Raw genomic sequence first — 13,776 nt, forward strand, 5'->3', positions numbered from 1 at the left:
GTTCAAGCCCAATAGAGAGAAGGATGAGCTGACACATGCCATCGGTACTGCTGAACACACTGGCCAAACCAGAGGCTTAGGACGCAACACTCCATGGGTTCATGGTTTCCCTAATGACAGGGAAACCTACCGAAGCCACCAGAGAAGCAAGGAGCAGCAAGCAGCGCGGGTGACAATGTTGGAGGAAATGGTGCTTGAAGCAAAGGAGCGAGAAAAAGCAATGGAAGCAAGAATGCAGGAAGAAATCAGAAAGCAAGTGCAGATAGCAATGAGTGCCTAGAGGCCGGCATCAGAGCCTGGAATGAATATTAATATTAGCCCCCCTGGTCAGTTGAAAAGCAGCTGCGCTTCCACTGAGCTGCCAAAGCAAGATGATGCAGCGCTGCGCTTCCCCATGGATGATGTCACTACTCCAATGACATCAATTGAGCTACATGTTCCAAGGGGGAATGACACAATCAAGGTCGCTCTCGGTGTTTTACTCTTCTAGACCCTACCAAGACACCAAGAATCCATGGAGCACCAATACAACCTGGATATGCTAGGGTCGTAGTGGATAAAGTGAGCAAAGGTTATGAGGATCTAGCTCTTGACATTCCTAGAGGTGATGGAGAGAAGACTCTAGGAGAAGCAGAGAAGGCATATATACTATGGCGCTAGCGCTACATCATTATCCCTGTGGCGTCTGCTCCACCCCCAGCAGACATTAGGTGCGGACAAAAGTTAACAAAACAATTTTTTGATAATTTTCTATGGGCATGACTAATAATAAACATTTACTTATATCTCATTATTTTTTGTACTCACAAAGCAGGGCCTCCGCCAACCAAAGTCCAGTTGTTGCTTCTCTCGACCATCATAGTGCTCAGGGCAATGATGACGCCTTCGAAGGCACTGCTGCATCCCCACCATCTCCAACTCCTCCGCCACCTCTAAGGAAGTCCACAACTCCTCCATCGAGGTCTCCAACGCCTCCGCCACCTCCAAAGTCTGCACTGCTTCCAAGGCAGTCTCCAATGCCTCCCCCGCCTCCAAGGAAGCCAGCCCCTAAGAGGTCCACCCCACAAATGAAGCCGTTGGCCTACCCACCGGTAAAGAAGCAGAAAGCAAATACTCATCCAGTTATTCCCCAAAAACTATCTTATGAGAAAAGTGAACAAGAATTAAAGGATGCAGTACAAAAAGAAGTGATAGATTTCTTTGAAGGTGCAAAACAGGCACGACGAGCGAGGGAGAACCCGAAGCCATCATACTTCTTCCTACCTCCAGATCAGCTAAGAAAGAAGTTAGAACAAAAAACGGGATTCTCTTAAGAGCACCGTGAAACAACTGATATCGGACTATGACCGCTCTCTCACCAAGTCATATGAGGCGGCGCAAAAAAGAAGAGAGTAGGGAAAGGTGTTGCATAACTTGGACAACAATCGCAACAATCAATCCCCCCCTTGTCATTCCTAATGAATATGGTTCAAACTTAAACTTAGTGGAGGAGGTAGGCGGCTATGAGTCGTTTCTTCGGTTTTATGAGAACACTGGTTTGAACCTTGCCGAAGTGCTCGCTGAAGGACCATCTGCTCCGGAAGTGGATCCTTACAAGAAATTTGTACCAGGTCAGAGTCTATACAACCCAGAGAAATTAGGTGAACTGGGTACGCAAATGTACCTGCTAAACGGGTGGTACATGTCGGTGTCTGATGCAGGACAAATATATCTTTCTGTCAGAATTAGAAACCACCATTACTTTCATGGCAATGACATTATCTATGTCGAGCTTCCAGAATTACACCAACTATGCCAACTGGACTCTCTCGACAAAAGTCTCATTAGCTGCTATTGTCTGTAAGTGTGATTATTTTCTACTATATTCACAATTTCTTTATTATATATTCACAATTTTTATGTATGCGGATATGAGATGACAGAACTTAGAAAGAGAAAGGATAATGATGTTGGGTTCGTTGATCCATATGTCGTATACAAACACCCTAACCCCCGAAGGATTATAAGCCTCAACCTGAGAGAAATCTCATGAATTTCTTAGTGAACCAACACGACAAGAAGGAGATACTCTTCCCCTACAACTTCAAGTGAGTGTTATTATAAGTAATTAATGTCGATCATATATATGGGACATCAATATTTCCTTACTAGCTAGTTACCTCTCTCTCTCTCTCTCTCTCACACACACACACACACACACACACACACACACACACACACACACACACATATATATATATATATATATATATATATATATATATATGTTTATGCAGCAATCACTGGATACTGATGGTCATCGATATGGTCAATAGTAGATTGAAAATCTTAGACTCGTTGAGAAAACCGCAAACGGAGTATCAAGACATGATAGATATTATACAAGGGTAATTAATTTAGTTTCTCTATAACAACATATATATATATAATGGCGCCGATCTCTCAACAATTATTAAAGATTACATTATTTTTTTATTTTATTGGGAGCAGGGTTTGGAAAAGGTTCATTGAGGAACAAAAAATGAAACATTGCAAAGCGCCACTGGGTGTAATCGCACACAAAGTAAGTACTATAACTACACATTTATATTCAATTAACACCATATGATGATTTCAATTAACCCTAATTGATTTTTTTGTCGTAAAAGTGGGTTCTAAGGCAGGAGCAGGGTAACAACTACTGCAGATACTATGTTTGCGAGTTCATCATGACGTACTCAAAGAGAACTCCTGAAGGGCAACTCAAAGTACTTATATAAATACTTTTTCCTTTATATTATTTCGATCGTATATTTACAATTTCTTTATTGCTCTCATTTGTATAAGTAATTACATGAGCAATACACATACATATATATATATATTAATACTTTTTTCATTAACTTTTATTGAAGACTGAATGGTTGAGGGAAAGAGTCATACGACTTGACCAACTTAAAATAATTTGAGAGACTATAGCAGGATTTCTAAATGACCAGGTCATCAACCCCAACGGCGAGTTCTACAATGACCCGAACGAAACGTCGTGGATGCCAAATCTGGAGGAGTGAATTGCTAAGGACATAAACAATTTATATATCAAACCTTTGATATATATATATATATATATATATATATATATATATATATATATATATTACGATATTATAGTAACTCCTTATTAAGTGGTTTACTATAACGTTACGGTAAATATCCCCATGCGTTATAGTAACCCAACTATCGTAAATATGTATTGATATTATCGTAAATTAGTATATAAAATTATCGTAAATGGAGGTGGCTACAGAATAACTTATTTTATAGCTGGCTACTGAATATACTCTCCCTATATATATATATATATATATATATATATATATATATATATATATATATATATATATATATATATATATATATATATATACATATACATATATATATATATATATATGCACATATTATATGTACATAAAATAACGTGTGTATATATATGATCATCATATATATGCATGTACGCGTATATTTGTTTGTTATTTATGTACAAAGTTCGAACGAAAACTTACACGTACGAAGTACACATATATATTACTATTAACAGCGTATTCGAAAATGTATTTTAATATCAAAATTAATCATTAAATGAAAAAAGAAACAAAAAATAGAAATCAGAAAAAGAAAAAAAAAGAGGGACATTTAGTCCCGATTGGTAACACCAACCGGGGCTCAATGTCCTGCCCCGTGGCGGTCCCTGGCCAGACCTGGAGGCCCCCTTTACTCCCGGTTGGTGTTTCCAACCGGAATTAAAGGTCCCCCTTTAGTCCCGGGCGTCAAGCCGAGACTAAAAGAGGGTACCTTTAGTCCTGGATTGGTGCTCCCGGTTGGGAAACCGGGACTAAAGGGGTTTCCCAACCGGGAGCAAAAAAAACCTTGCTGCACCCGTGCCACTATAATACTTCATTCAGCTTCTCAGTCTATATATACACAGTGCTACACATAGAAGGAAGGGGACAAACTGCAGGCAAATGCTTTGACCTTATGTTTCTTCTTCATATTGGTTTCAGAATTTTGAAGGTGTGAGATCGATTAATCTACTTTTTTGCTGAATGATTCATTTTTTCACTGTTGTTTCCCGGGGCCCAAATTGGCACAAGAAGTACTACGCCCACACATGTTGCAGCATGTCAGGAAGATTATGATAGATAAGTTTGTAAGAGTTTTCAACGGTTAGTGTTCCTTCTACATCATTTTTTCGTATCAATCCTGTTGGGTTTCATGGTTATACTTAGCTTAAGCAACACTTTTTCTTCATCTGGGGAATTATTTGACATTGATCTTCATGTATATATACTACTTTGTTGGGTGGATCAACTCACCTGTAATACTATAAGGTTTTATTTCACTTTTGTGCAAGTTCATAATGGCATTCAAGGTTTCATTTTCATGAAATTCTAAAGCAGTTTCTTGCATGATTAATTCTTTTGTCATTCATAAGACACTATTTTTCTAAACTCCCGCAGCAACGCACAGGGTATTCACCTAGTTTAATAAAATCATATACGATTACCTCTTTGTTCGGTGAGCAACTTCTTCATAATGGGATAATTCTAGTTTACATGCAATGAATGAATATATACCGGTCACCTACTTTGCGCATGGCTCACCAGCAAAGAGCCTGTTCGCTTGGTCGTAAACGATCGTAAATTTTCAGTCAGAACAGTATTTTTCTCTCACACCAAATCAGCCAGCAGTAAATCAGTAATAATCCACGATCGTATACGATCGTATCAGCACCAGTCGAACAGGCTGAAAATCAATAAAATTCAAAGAGTGGCGGCATGGCATTCTTTAGTTTTTATTAGCTTACCGAACATGTCCTGTACGGGGTGAATTTCTCAGACAGAATTCAGAAACCCTTTGGATCACGCATCCTGACGAACTAACTATATATCCACGTAATACGAGTACGTATATATAAGGGGAAGGAACGAAATGCATTCCGGTGGTTAGGAAAGGATTTAGCTACCTAGAAGTTGTGACCTAGTGAAGCCAACAATGCGCAAACAAATACTCGAGTAATTTTCAAAGGACTGGCGGAGAAGACAGAACATTTGTCAAACGATATGGTCCAATCTAGCTTGTTCTTTTCTCACCTACTTTATTATTTACCTATTGGGTTGGAAACATCCATCCGTTCCTTCCTGTATACACTGCATCATAATAATCATGCATTCAGATTTAATTTCTGATGTCAAAGCACCTGGCCACCTAGGGATTTCTTTCTTCTGAATATCATATGACAGCAATGCAAGCTTGATTCGTTTATTAGGCTGGTCGTTCATTGTTCCCACACATTTAAGATTGACGAATTATGCATGGTAGGAGTATATCTTAATTACTATCAGCCTGTTCGTTTGGCTATGGCTTACCATAAACTATCGTAAATTTCCAGTTGAAACAGTATTTTTCTCTCACACAAACCAGCTAGCAGTACTTCTTCACGAACTAGCAACGATACGAACCAGCCAACCGAACAGGTTGTATATATACAAATAGTGCAATGAAGAAATTACTGTCGAGCGGCGCCTACTATTTATCATCTGAGCTGGGTGCATTGTGTTGTCCCTTGCAAATAAAGTCCATCTTGCCATTGCCCAATGCCCATTCACTAGTTACAGATTACGGGCCTGTTTGGCAGGCTCTGACTTCTCTGAAAATAGCTCTGGCTCTGGCTCCTCTGAAGGAGCAGCTCCTCTGGAGAAGCTGAAGCCGTTCTAGAAAACGTTTGGCAAAACAGCTCTTTCGCACTAGACGACGTGAATCCACAGCAAGAAGCCGCGCGAAGCTCGTTTTTTAGGCTTCTTCTGCGTAGACAAAAAATAATTCTGGCTCTTGACCGGCTCCCCATACTAAGCCATTTCCAAAACAGACATTTGGCACAGCTTCTATAGGAGCCAGAACAGAAGCTGTGTCAAAGAGGCTCTACGTGTGCTCAACCCTCCAAGACGACTTGCACTGCTTTCGGTGGGCGGCTTGCATTGTGAACCATAAATACCCACATCAGGACCCTGTTTTGGTGCGCGCGGTGCCTCTCATCAGTCACCACATAAACTTTCTCTAGCACCAAGCTATAGCAGCACTCTAGTTGTGTCTTTCTCCCTCCCTGCTTTTTTCTCTCTCGGATCGCTCTCTCTGTCTCTCATACACAAACACAGGAACACACACAGATTGAAGAAAGATGGTTGGAACAATGGAGGAAACAAGCAGGATCCCTGGGTACTTCAAGAACAAGGGCATCCTGATCACTGGCGCAACAGGCTTCCTTGGAAAGAGTAAGCAAGCATGCATGTCTCTCTTGCTTGTCTTTCTTGCATGCATGCATTGTGCTCACCTTACTTCACTTCCCCTGTCCTGGTGGTGCTCTCTCTGCCGTCATGCGTTGCTGCAGTACTCGTGGAGAAGATACTGAGGGTCCAGCCGGACGTCAAGAGGATCTACCTCCCCGTGCGTGCGCCGGATGCAGAATCAGCCAAGAAACGGGTGGAGACTGAGGTAATGACTTACTTCATGATGCACTTCTATGTCCACAGCATGATCTCTGATACTGTCTTCTGTAGTTCTGTCCCTGAGTTACTAATAATATCTCTCTATTTGGGGTTCTCTTCTTCACTTATTTTCAAGTAACCACGCACTGATTAATAATCAAAGTAGTGGTTCATGTTGCAAAGAACCTGAAACATTTTTCAGATAAAATAGCAGATCTACAAGGTGCCCCACATCTTGATGTCTGCATGTTTCGTTTATTTTCTTGTTTAGTTTATTTGTGTGGTACAAAAATAAATAAGGTACGAGTATATGCATGTGGTTCAAGCCAGCAATATAGGAGTGAGTACTACTCCAGACGTATGTAGCTGTGGCAATGTGGTTACTTGTGGATATGCATGCAGCTTTCTCATGTTGGTACTCCGATAGCGCCATCTATACATCGTAATCCACCACTGAAGTCCTAATCATATCCTAGAACAGCTACTGGTGATGCAAACATATTTAGGTCACCTAAAAATTTCAGAATTTTTTGAAAGAGAAAACACAGTACTGAACATGGTAGTATGTGTGTAGCACAATCACAACATGTGGCGTAAAAAGATGAGCAAAGCATCACTGCTAAAAGTCAGAACAAACTACTGACAATCAATCATTATTTATGCTGCTGTACGTTGTTGCTAGTGAAGGCTTTCTTCGGATCGGATCAGTTGCATCACATAGACATAGGTGCAGATTAATTACATACAGTACAATCTTTAAAAGTGGTCATCAGGATTTCAAATTGTGCTCTGATCTGTGCAAGGTTTTGTGTAGGCATGCATGCCAAGAAAACTACTCCAATCCTTGAGAACAGTCCGTCCAATTCTGATAATATACTAGTAAAAAGAGTATCAAAGTTAGATGATCCGTATTAGGCTGCCGATTCTGATGACAGCTATTATGATGCTGAATCAAAGTTAGATCCATATTAGGCTGCCCTGCCCAACTCTAATATTCCTTATTGAGGAAATGAATTAGCCTAGCTAGAAAACTGCAATCAAGCATGAAGCAAGTTACAGTACCACAAGAAAGATCAGCCAGGGCCCCCTTGAGTGCAGCAGCTGCAAATCCGAAACTTGCATGCTTCGGATCGGAGAGCCAAGGAGCCATTTGCAGCTGCAGCTGCAATACTACATGGCAGGAGTTATGGCGATAATAGAGTGGGCTGGTGGTAGGTTTTGGTAAGGAGCAACGAATAATTGCATGCCTCGGCACTTGTACTGCATGCGTGCCCAATTCAATGTGCAGCGACATGCGCTGCCTACTGCCTACTGCCTACTCCTTGATGTGTGCTTGCTGGGAAAACGGTGTGCTGGCCCTGGCCTGCTGGGGAACCCAAGCTCATCCTGCTAGCTACTTACTATTGCATCATCTGAATTCTTGTAAAAACTAAGCAGCCACTGCTGCAAAATGCAGACGATCAGGACCTGTGATACATTCTGCAGCACATAATTACTGATGACATGCACGGAATCTGAACTTCAGACATCCTCTCTTTTCCCTTCAATTTGGCCAAATGTCCTTTGCAATATTTCTCATAAGTTGCTCCACATATATTGTAGAACTGCATGTGCTGTTTATTTCCTTTTCTTTTTACATGGGATAGATGTAATTTCTGTCTCAAATTAAATCGACTTCTAGAGTTGTCCTAAGTCAAATTATTTTGAATTTTCTAGAGTTGTCCTAAGTCAAACTATTTTGAATTTGACCAACTTTATAAACAAGAGCACCGATAGTTATGACACCAAATTAATATCGCTGAATACACCATGAAATATATTTTTATTATAATATATTTATTTGGTGTCATAGATATTATTACCCTTTCATATAGAATTTGTCAAACTCAAGGTGGTTTGATTAGAAATTGATTTATTTAGAGACGGAGATGTTATCTCTGTCTTGAAAAGAATGCAACTATGGATTATGTGCCATGAAGCGACTTCCCCATTAGGTAGGATTTTTTTAGCCCAAGCCTTTATTTGTTGAGGGGAAACGAGTCCAATTTGAAGTTGTTTATGTTTATATTGGTCAATCATAAAATAGAAATAAGAAAAAATTTATATTTATTCCGATCAAACATCCTCCCTATTAACCTGGAAATTCTTCTCAGATACAAGGAAATGGTTCAGTTCTAGAGCCAAAGATCGTAGTTCTCGAACGAGCACTCGAAAAGATTCTGGCGGATCCTCGTGATTAGGCACTCTAGCATTAAGTATTTCTTGCGAGCTATAACGTTTGATCAAATTTTTAGTGAATAATATTCACATTTATAGATTTAAATTAATTTATTATGAAAATACATTTCGTAATTAATCTGATGATATTTATTTGGTATCATAAACATGGATAATTTTTTATCTATAATTGGTCAAACTTAAGGTAGTAAAATGTGATACTGTACTAGAATTGTATTCTTTTAGGGACGGATGTAGTAGCATGTATCATCACTCTAATCAAGGGCAATTGTGTTAGGCCAATCTCAATGTGAGTTTCATAGAGTTTTATGGGCATTAAATATGCTAACATTACAGTGTATTGATGAAAAGAGATATGATAAAAATTTTATGTGAGTAGAGACAGTTTCATAAAAATAAAATATGAGTGTGTTTTGAAACTGAGCCACGAAACCTCCACGGGACTGGCCTTATAAACTCCCGTCGGGTAGAACAGTGTTGTAACCATAAAACTGTTGTGTGTCCAGAAAGAGGCAAGGTCCAACCGTCCAACGCAAGGGGTCCCTAGGTAGCGGCCAAAGTTGAATGCTCGGTTAGTCTCGGTGTGGTCCATCAGATCTATCTGTACTGTACACAAACTTAAGGCACTGGCAATTTTCAGCGTTTGACGTTTCACGCACCTAGACCTTAGTGCGTGTTTAGTTCGCAAATTTTGAAAATTTAGCTACTGTAGTCATTTTATTTTTATTTAGCAATTAGTGTTCAATCATAAATTAATTAGGCTTAAAACGTTCGTTTCGTAATTTCCAACCAAATTGTGCAATTAGTTTTTTTCGTCTACATTTAATGCTCCATGCACATATTACAAGATTCGATGTCTGTAATATTTTTTGGGAAACTTTTTGGAAACTAAATAAGCACTTATGGACAGAAACTTCTATCAAGATCGGCACAGAAATGGACCATAGGATACCCGGCACAACCATGCACTGCACTGCCTCAGAGGCGAGATCATACGTACCTCACCTGCAGTACCCATCTCTCGTACCTCACCTGCAGGACCCATCTCTCCATGTGGGCACATCAAGTCTTCTTTTTTTAAAAAACTGCCATCAAGTCTTTGGTGGACAAGAATATTTAAGTTAATCGCCAGACACGTCATCTATGGACTATTAATTAGACACGTCATCCATGGACCATTAATTAGATGCAAGGACATGCATGCCCTGTGTAGCATCCAGGCTGTTGTGACGTGATTTGAGAGAAGCTGAGGTCTTAGTTGCTCAAGTTTATTTTTATCCATGGAATATTTGACACGTGTATAGAGTATTAAATATAGATAAAAAAATAATTAATTGTACAATTTATGACTAATTTACGAGATGAATCTTTTAACCCTAATTAGTCCATGATTTTACAACGTAGTACTACAGTAACACATGTGTTGATGACAAATTAATTATGCTTAATAAATTCGTCTCGCTGATTACTGACGGATTCTATAATTTATTTTTTTATTAGTATCAAACACTTCAAACGACATCCTCGTATGACACCTGAAACTTTACGACCTGGATTTATATGACACCTAAAACTTTACGACCTGGATTTAAACGGGGCTGAGTTTCATTTGCCTCATTTGGTTCTGTTCATGACGGCGCCGGCTCCGCGGCACGCGTCTTGTAGCCTACTATGCTACACTGTGTTCTTGTAGCAGGTCCTATAGCGGTTCTGTGGCTCCGGCAAAGACTACGAGGAGGGTGGCTTCCGCGGCTCCGCCACAGTAGCGTAACAAGTGTCGCTACAGTGCCAGAGCCGGAACCACACGGAGTTACACCAAACGGCCCCTCGTATCGTGGCACGTCAGTAAATTTGATGACCTGGGAGGATAATTTTGAAGAGAGAGACAGAGAGAGTTTCGTAGAGTTTAATCAGGATAAAACCCGTTGCATAGTTAACAACAAACAAAAAATGATGTGACAGTCTTTGTGATTGGCATGCTGCATGCACATGCAGGTGATCGGGAAGGAGCTGTTTGGGCTTCTCCGGGAGACGCATGGCAAGGGGTTCCGGTCCTTCATCGAGGAGAAGGTCGTCCCGTTGGCCGGAGACATCATCCACGAGAACCTGGGCGTGGAGGGGCCCCAGCTGAGCCAGATGACTCGGGAGCTCAACGTCATCGTCAATGGAGCTGCCACCACAAACTTCTACGAGAGGTACGTATTCTGTTCTGAAAATACTACTTACCAGATACTGTACGTACGTATATACGGTATTCTTTCATATGCAGAACTGGGTGGTCAATGCTCTGTTCTGACTGACGCTCCTGCATTGCAACTGCAAATTGGTACCTGAAGTCTGCAATCAAATGTACCTGTAATGTGCGTGTCCGCAGGTACGACGTGGCCCTGGATGTGAACGTGATGGGAGTGAAGCATATTTGCCAGCTGGCCAAGCAGTGCCCGAATCTCGAGGTCGTCCTCCATGTGTCCACGGGTAAGTAGGACTGGATTACTGCTGTGTTAATTTGCTGATGATGAATGAAGAAAAGAAACTGAAACTGCAATCGCCCGGCCATCGCAGCCTATGTGGTGGGCGAGAAGCAGGGGGTGATCCTGGAGCGGGCGTTCAAGCAGGGCGAGACGCTGAGGGAGACGGAGGCGGAACTGGACATCGACGCGGAGCTGCGGCTGGCCAGGGACTACCAGCGGCAGGTCGCCGGCGACGACGCGGAGCAGAAGAACGAGCGGAAGGCCGTTAAGGAGCTGGGCCTCGCCAGGGCCCGGGAGTTTGGCTGGCCCAACACCTACGTCTTCACCAAGGCGCTCGGGGAGATGATGCTGGCGCGGGAGCTGGGGGCAGTCGGCGGCGTCCCCGGCGTGATCGTGCGGCCCAGCATTATCACCAGCATCCAGAAGGAGCCGCTGCCCGGGTGGATCGAAGGCACCAGGACCATCGACGCCATCCTCATCGGCTACGCCAAGCAGAGCCTCTCCTGCTTCCTGGCCGACCTCCAGCTCACCATGGACGTGGTTGGTAACTAACTGCTGCTTGCTTGCTGCTCATCAACTACTGCTTCTGCTTGTATTAAAAGTACTCCTATAGATAGGATAGATCACACACTTGCGATCAGCACATTTAAGTCACTGCACCAACCAACTAATAAATGGCCGCAGATCCCCGGGGACATGGTGGTGAACGCGATGATGGCCGCGACGGTGGCGCACGCGTCGTCGTCGGCCCCGGCCGACCAGCACAAGCAGGCGCCGCCGCCGACGGTGTACCACGCGACGTCTTCCCTCCGCAACCCTGCGCCGTACGCGGTGCTGTACCGGACGGGGCTGCGGTACTTCAGCGACCACCCGCGCGTGGGCAAGGACGGCCGCCCCGTGCGCACCCGCAAGGTGCACTTCTTCGGCACCGTGGCCAGCTTCACCGCCTACATGGTGCTCCGCTACAGGCTGCCGCTGGAGCTGCTGCGCCTGCTCAGCCTGCTCTGCTGCGGCCTCCTCTTCTCGCGCCTCTACGCCGACCTGGACCGCAAGTACAGGTTCGTCATGCGCCTCGTCGACCTCTACGGGCCCTTCGCGCTCTTCAGGGGCATCTTCGACGACGCCAACGTGGAGAGGCTCAGGATGGCCATGCCCGTCGCCGACCGGGTGGAGTTCAACTTCGACCCCAAGACCGTCGACTGGGACGACTACTTCTACAAGATCCACATCCCAGGGGTCATGAAGTACGTGCTCAACTAGCTAGCATGCAGTGGTCACAAAGTGCATTGCACACACCCAAATCGTCTTACGTACTACCGTCTACATGTACACCACCAGATCATCATGATCATTGATCATCCATCCCATCCAGATTATTATTGATTATCCATCGGCGTCGGCGGCGTGCTTGCGTATATACACATTGTTATTGTTATCGGTTATCCTAGCGCCTGGACATCCGATGCGCGAGATGTGTTCCGGAGGTCGCTTCCCTTCCCAAACCCGTCCAACCCTGCATCGGAATAGAATAAAATAGAAAGCGGATTTGGAATTAGAATGGAATGGAATCCCATCCACCGTTTCCTTGTCCTCCATTCCCCACAGCGGCCTTGTCCCCGTTCCCCGACGCACCACGTTCCCCCACTGCGGCCCTATCCCAAAGAGCACAAAACCCACTTTAAGTGTAACATCGCAATGCGAACACTATGTAATACAATATCGGGATATAAATGCCGTAACATCGCAAAATTATGTAGTGCAACATAAAAAAAGCATATATTGGAACACCGAAAAATATGTGCTGCAACATCCAAAATTATATACTACAACATCGAAAATTATGTACTGCAACATCAGCAAAATTATATAGTGCAACATCAAAAAACATGTATTGCAACATCGAAAAATATGTCCTGCAACATTGAATAATTATGTGCTACAACATCGAAAATTATATACTGCAACATCTCAAACAGTAGTACTGTAATATCGCAAAAATCAACCATGAAATATGAAAATGGAAACATTCAAAAATTATCTGTTGCAACAACCCAAAATCCTATTGCAACATTCGAAAATCATCTGTTGCAACATAAAAAAAATCCATTGCAACATGGAGAAATAGTAAGGACGTACAAAACAACAAGGGAATGGGTTCGAGGTGCAGGCTGCTCCAGCACTAGCCCATCGCCTTCGAGCTCGTCGAACGGAGGGGAGAATAGGACCCCAGAGCTCACCGGAACCCTAGTGTCACACCCAATTTTAATGATAAAATTAAATGCATAAATCTTAGGTATGCCCAGAGATCATTCGCACACATAATCTGACAAATTACAAAGTATCATCACAAGTATTTATTACATTACGAATAATAACTCATTACAATAGTATCAAGTCTATAATAAAAGCAAAAGATCTAGATAACTACACTCCATGAGAGCCTCCAAACTCCACAACAAGTCTAGTAATCCTTAGGAAAATTCTCATAACCATTGCCATTTATTACCCATCCAGAATTTTTATCCAAATAATAAAAATGGATA

The 13,776-nt window shown here is 42.4% G+C and overlaps 1 protein-coding gene across 1 annotated transcript; it reads left to right on the top strand.

Moving 5' to 3' along the window:
• Positions 1 to 6,076: 6,076 nt before the first annotated feature.
• LOC136551465 (fatty acyl-CoA reductase 1-like) lies at positions 6,077 to 12,748 on the top strand. The gene is made up of 6 exons (XM_066543013.1): positions 6,077 to 6,311; positions 6,428 to 6,531; positions 10,758 to 10,957; positions 11,137 to 11,237; positions 11,325 to 11,773; positions 11,918 to 12,748. The coding sequence occupies exons 1-6, from the start codon at positions 6,218 to 6,220 to the stop codon at positions 12,491 to 12,493; spliced, it is 1,524 nt and encodes a 507-aa protein (XP_066399110.1). The 5' UTR covers positions 6,077 to 6,217; the 3' UTR covers positions 12,494 to 12,748.
• The last annotated feature ends 1,028 nt before the right edge of the window (positions 12,749 to 13,776 follow it).

Source organism: Miscanthus floridulus, chromosome 4 (assembly GCF_019320115.1).
Source record: "Miscanthus floridulus cultivar M001 chromosome 4, ASM1932011v1, whole genome shotgun sequence".
Lineage (NCBI taxonomy): Eukaryota > Viridiplantae > Streptophyta > Magnoliopsida > Poales > Poaceae > Miscanthus > Miscanthus floridulus.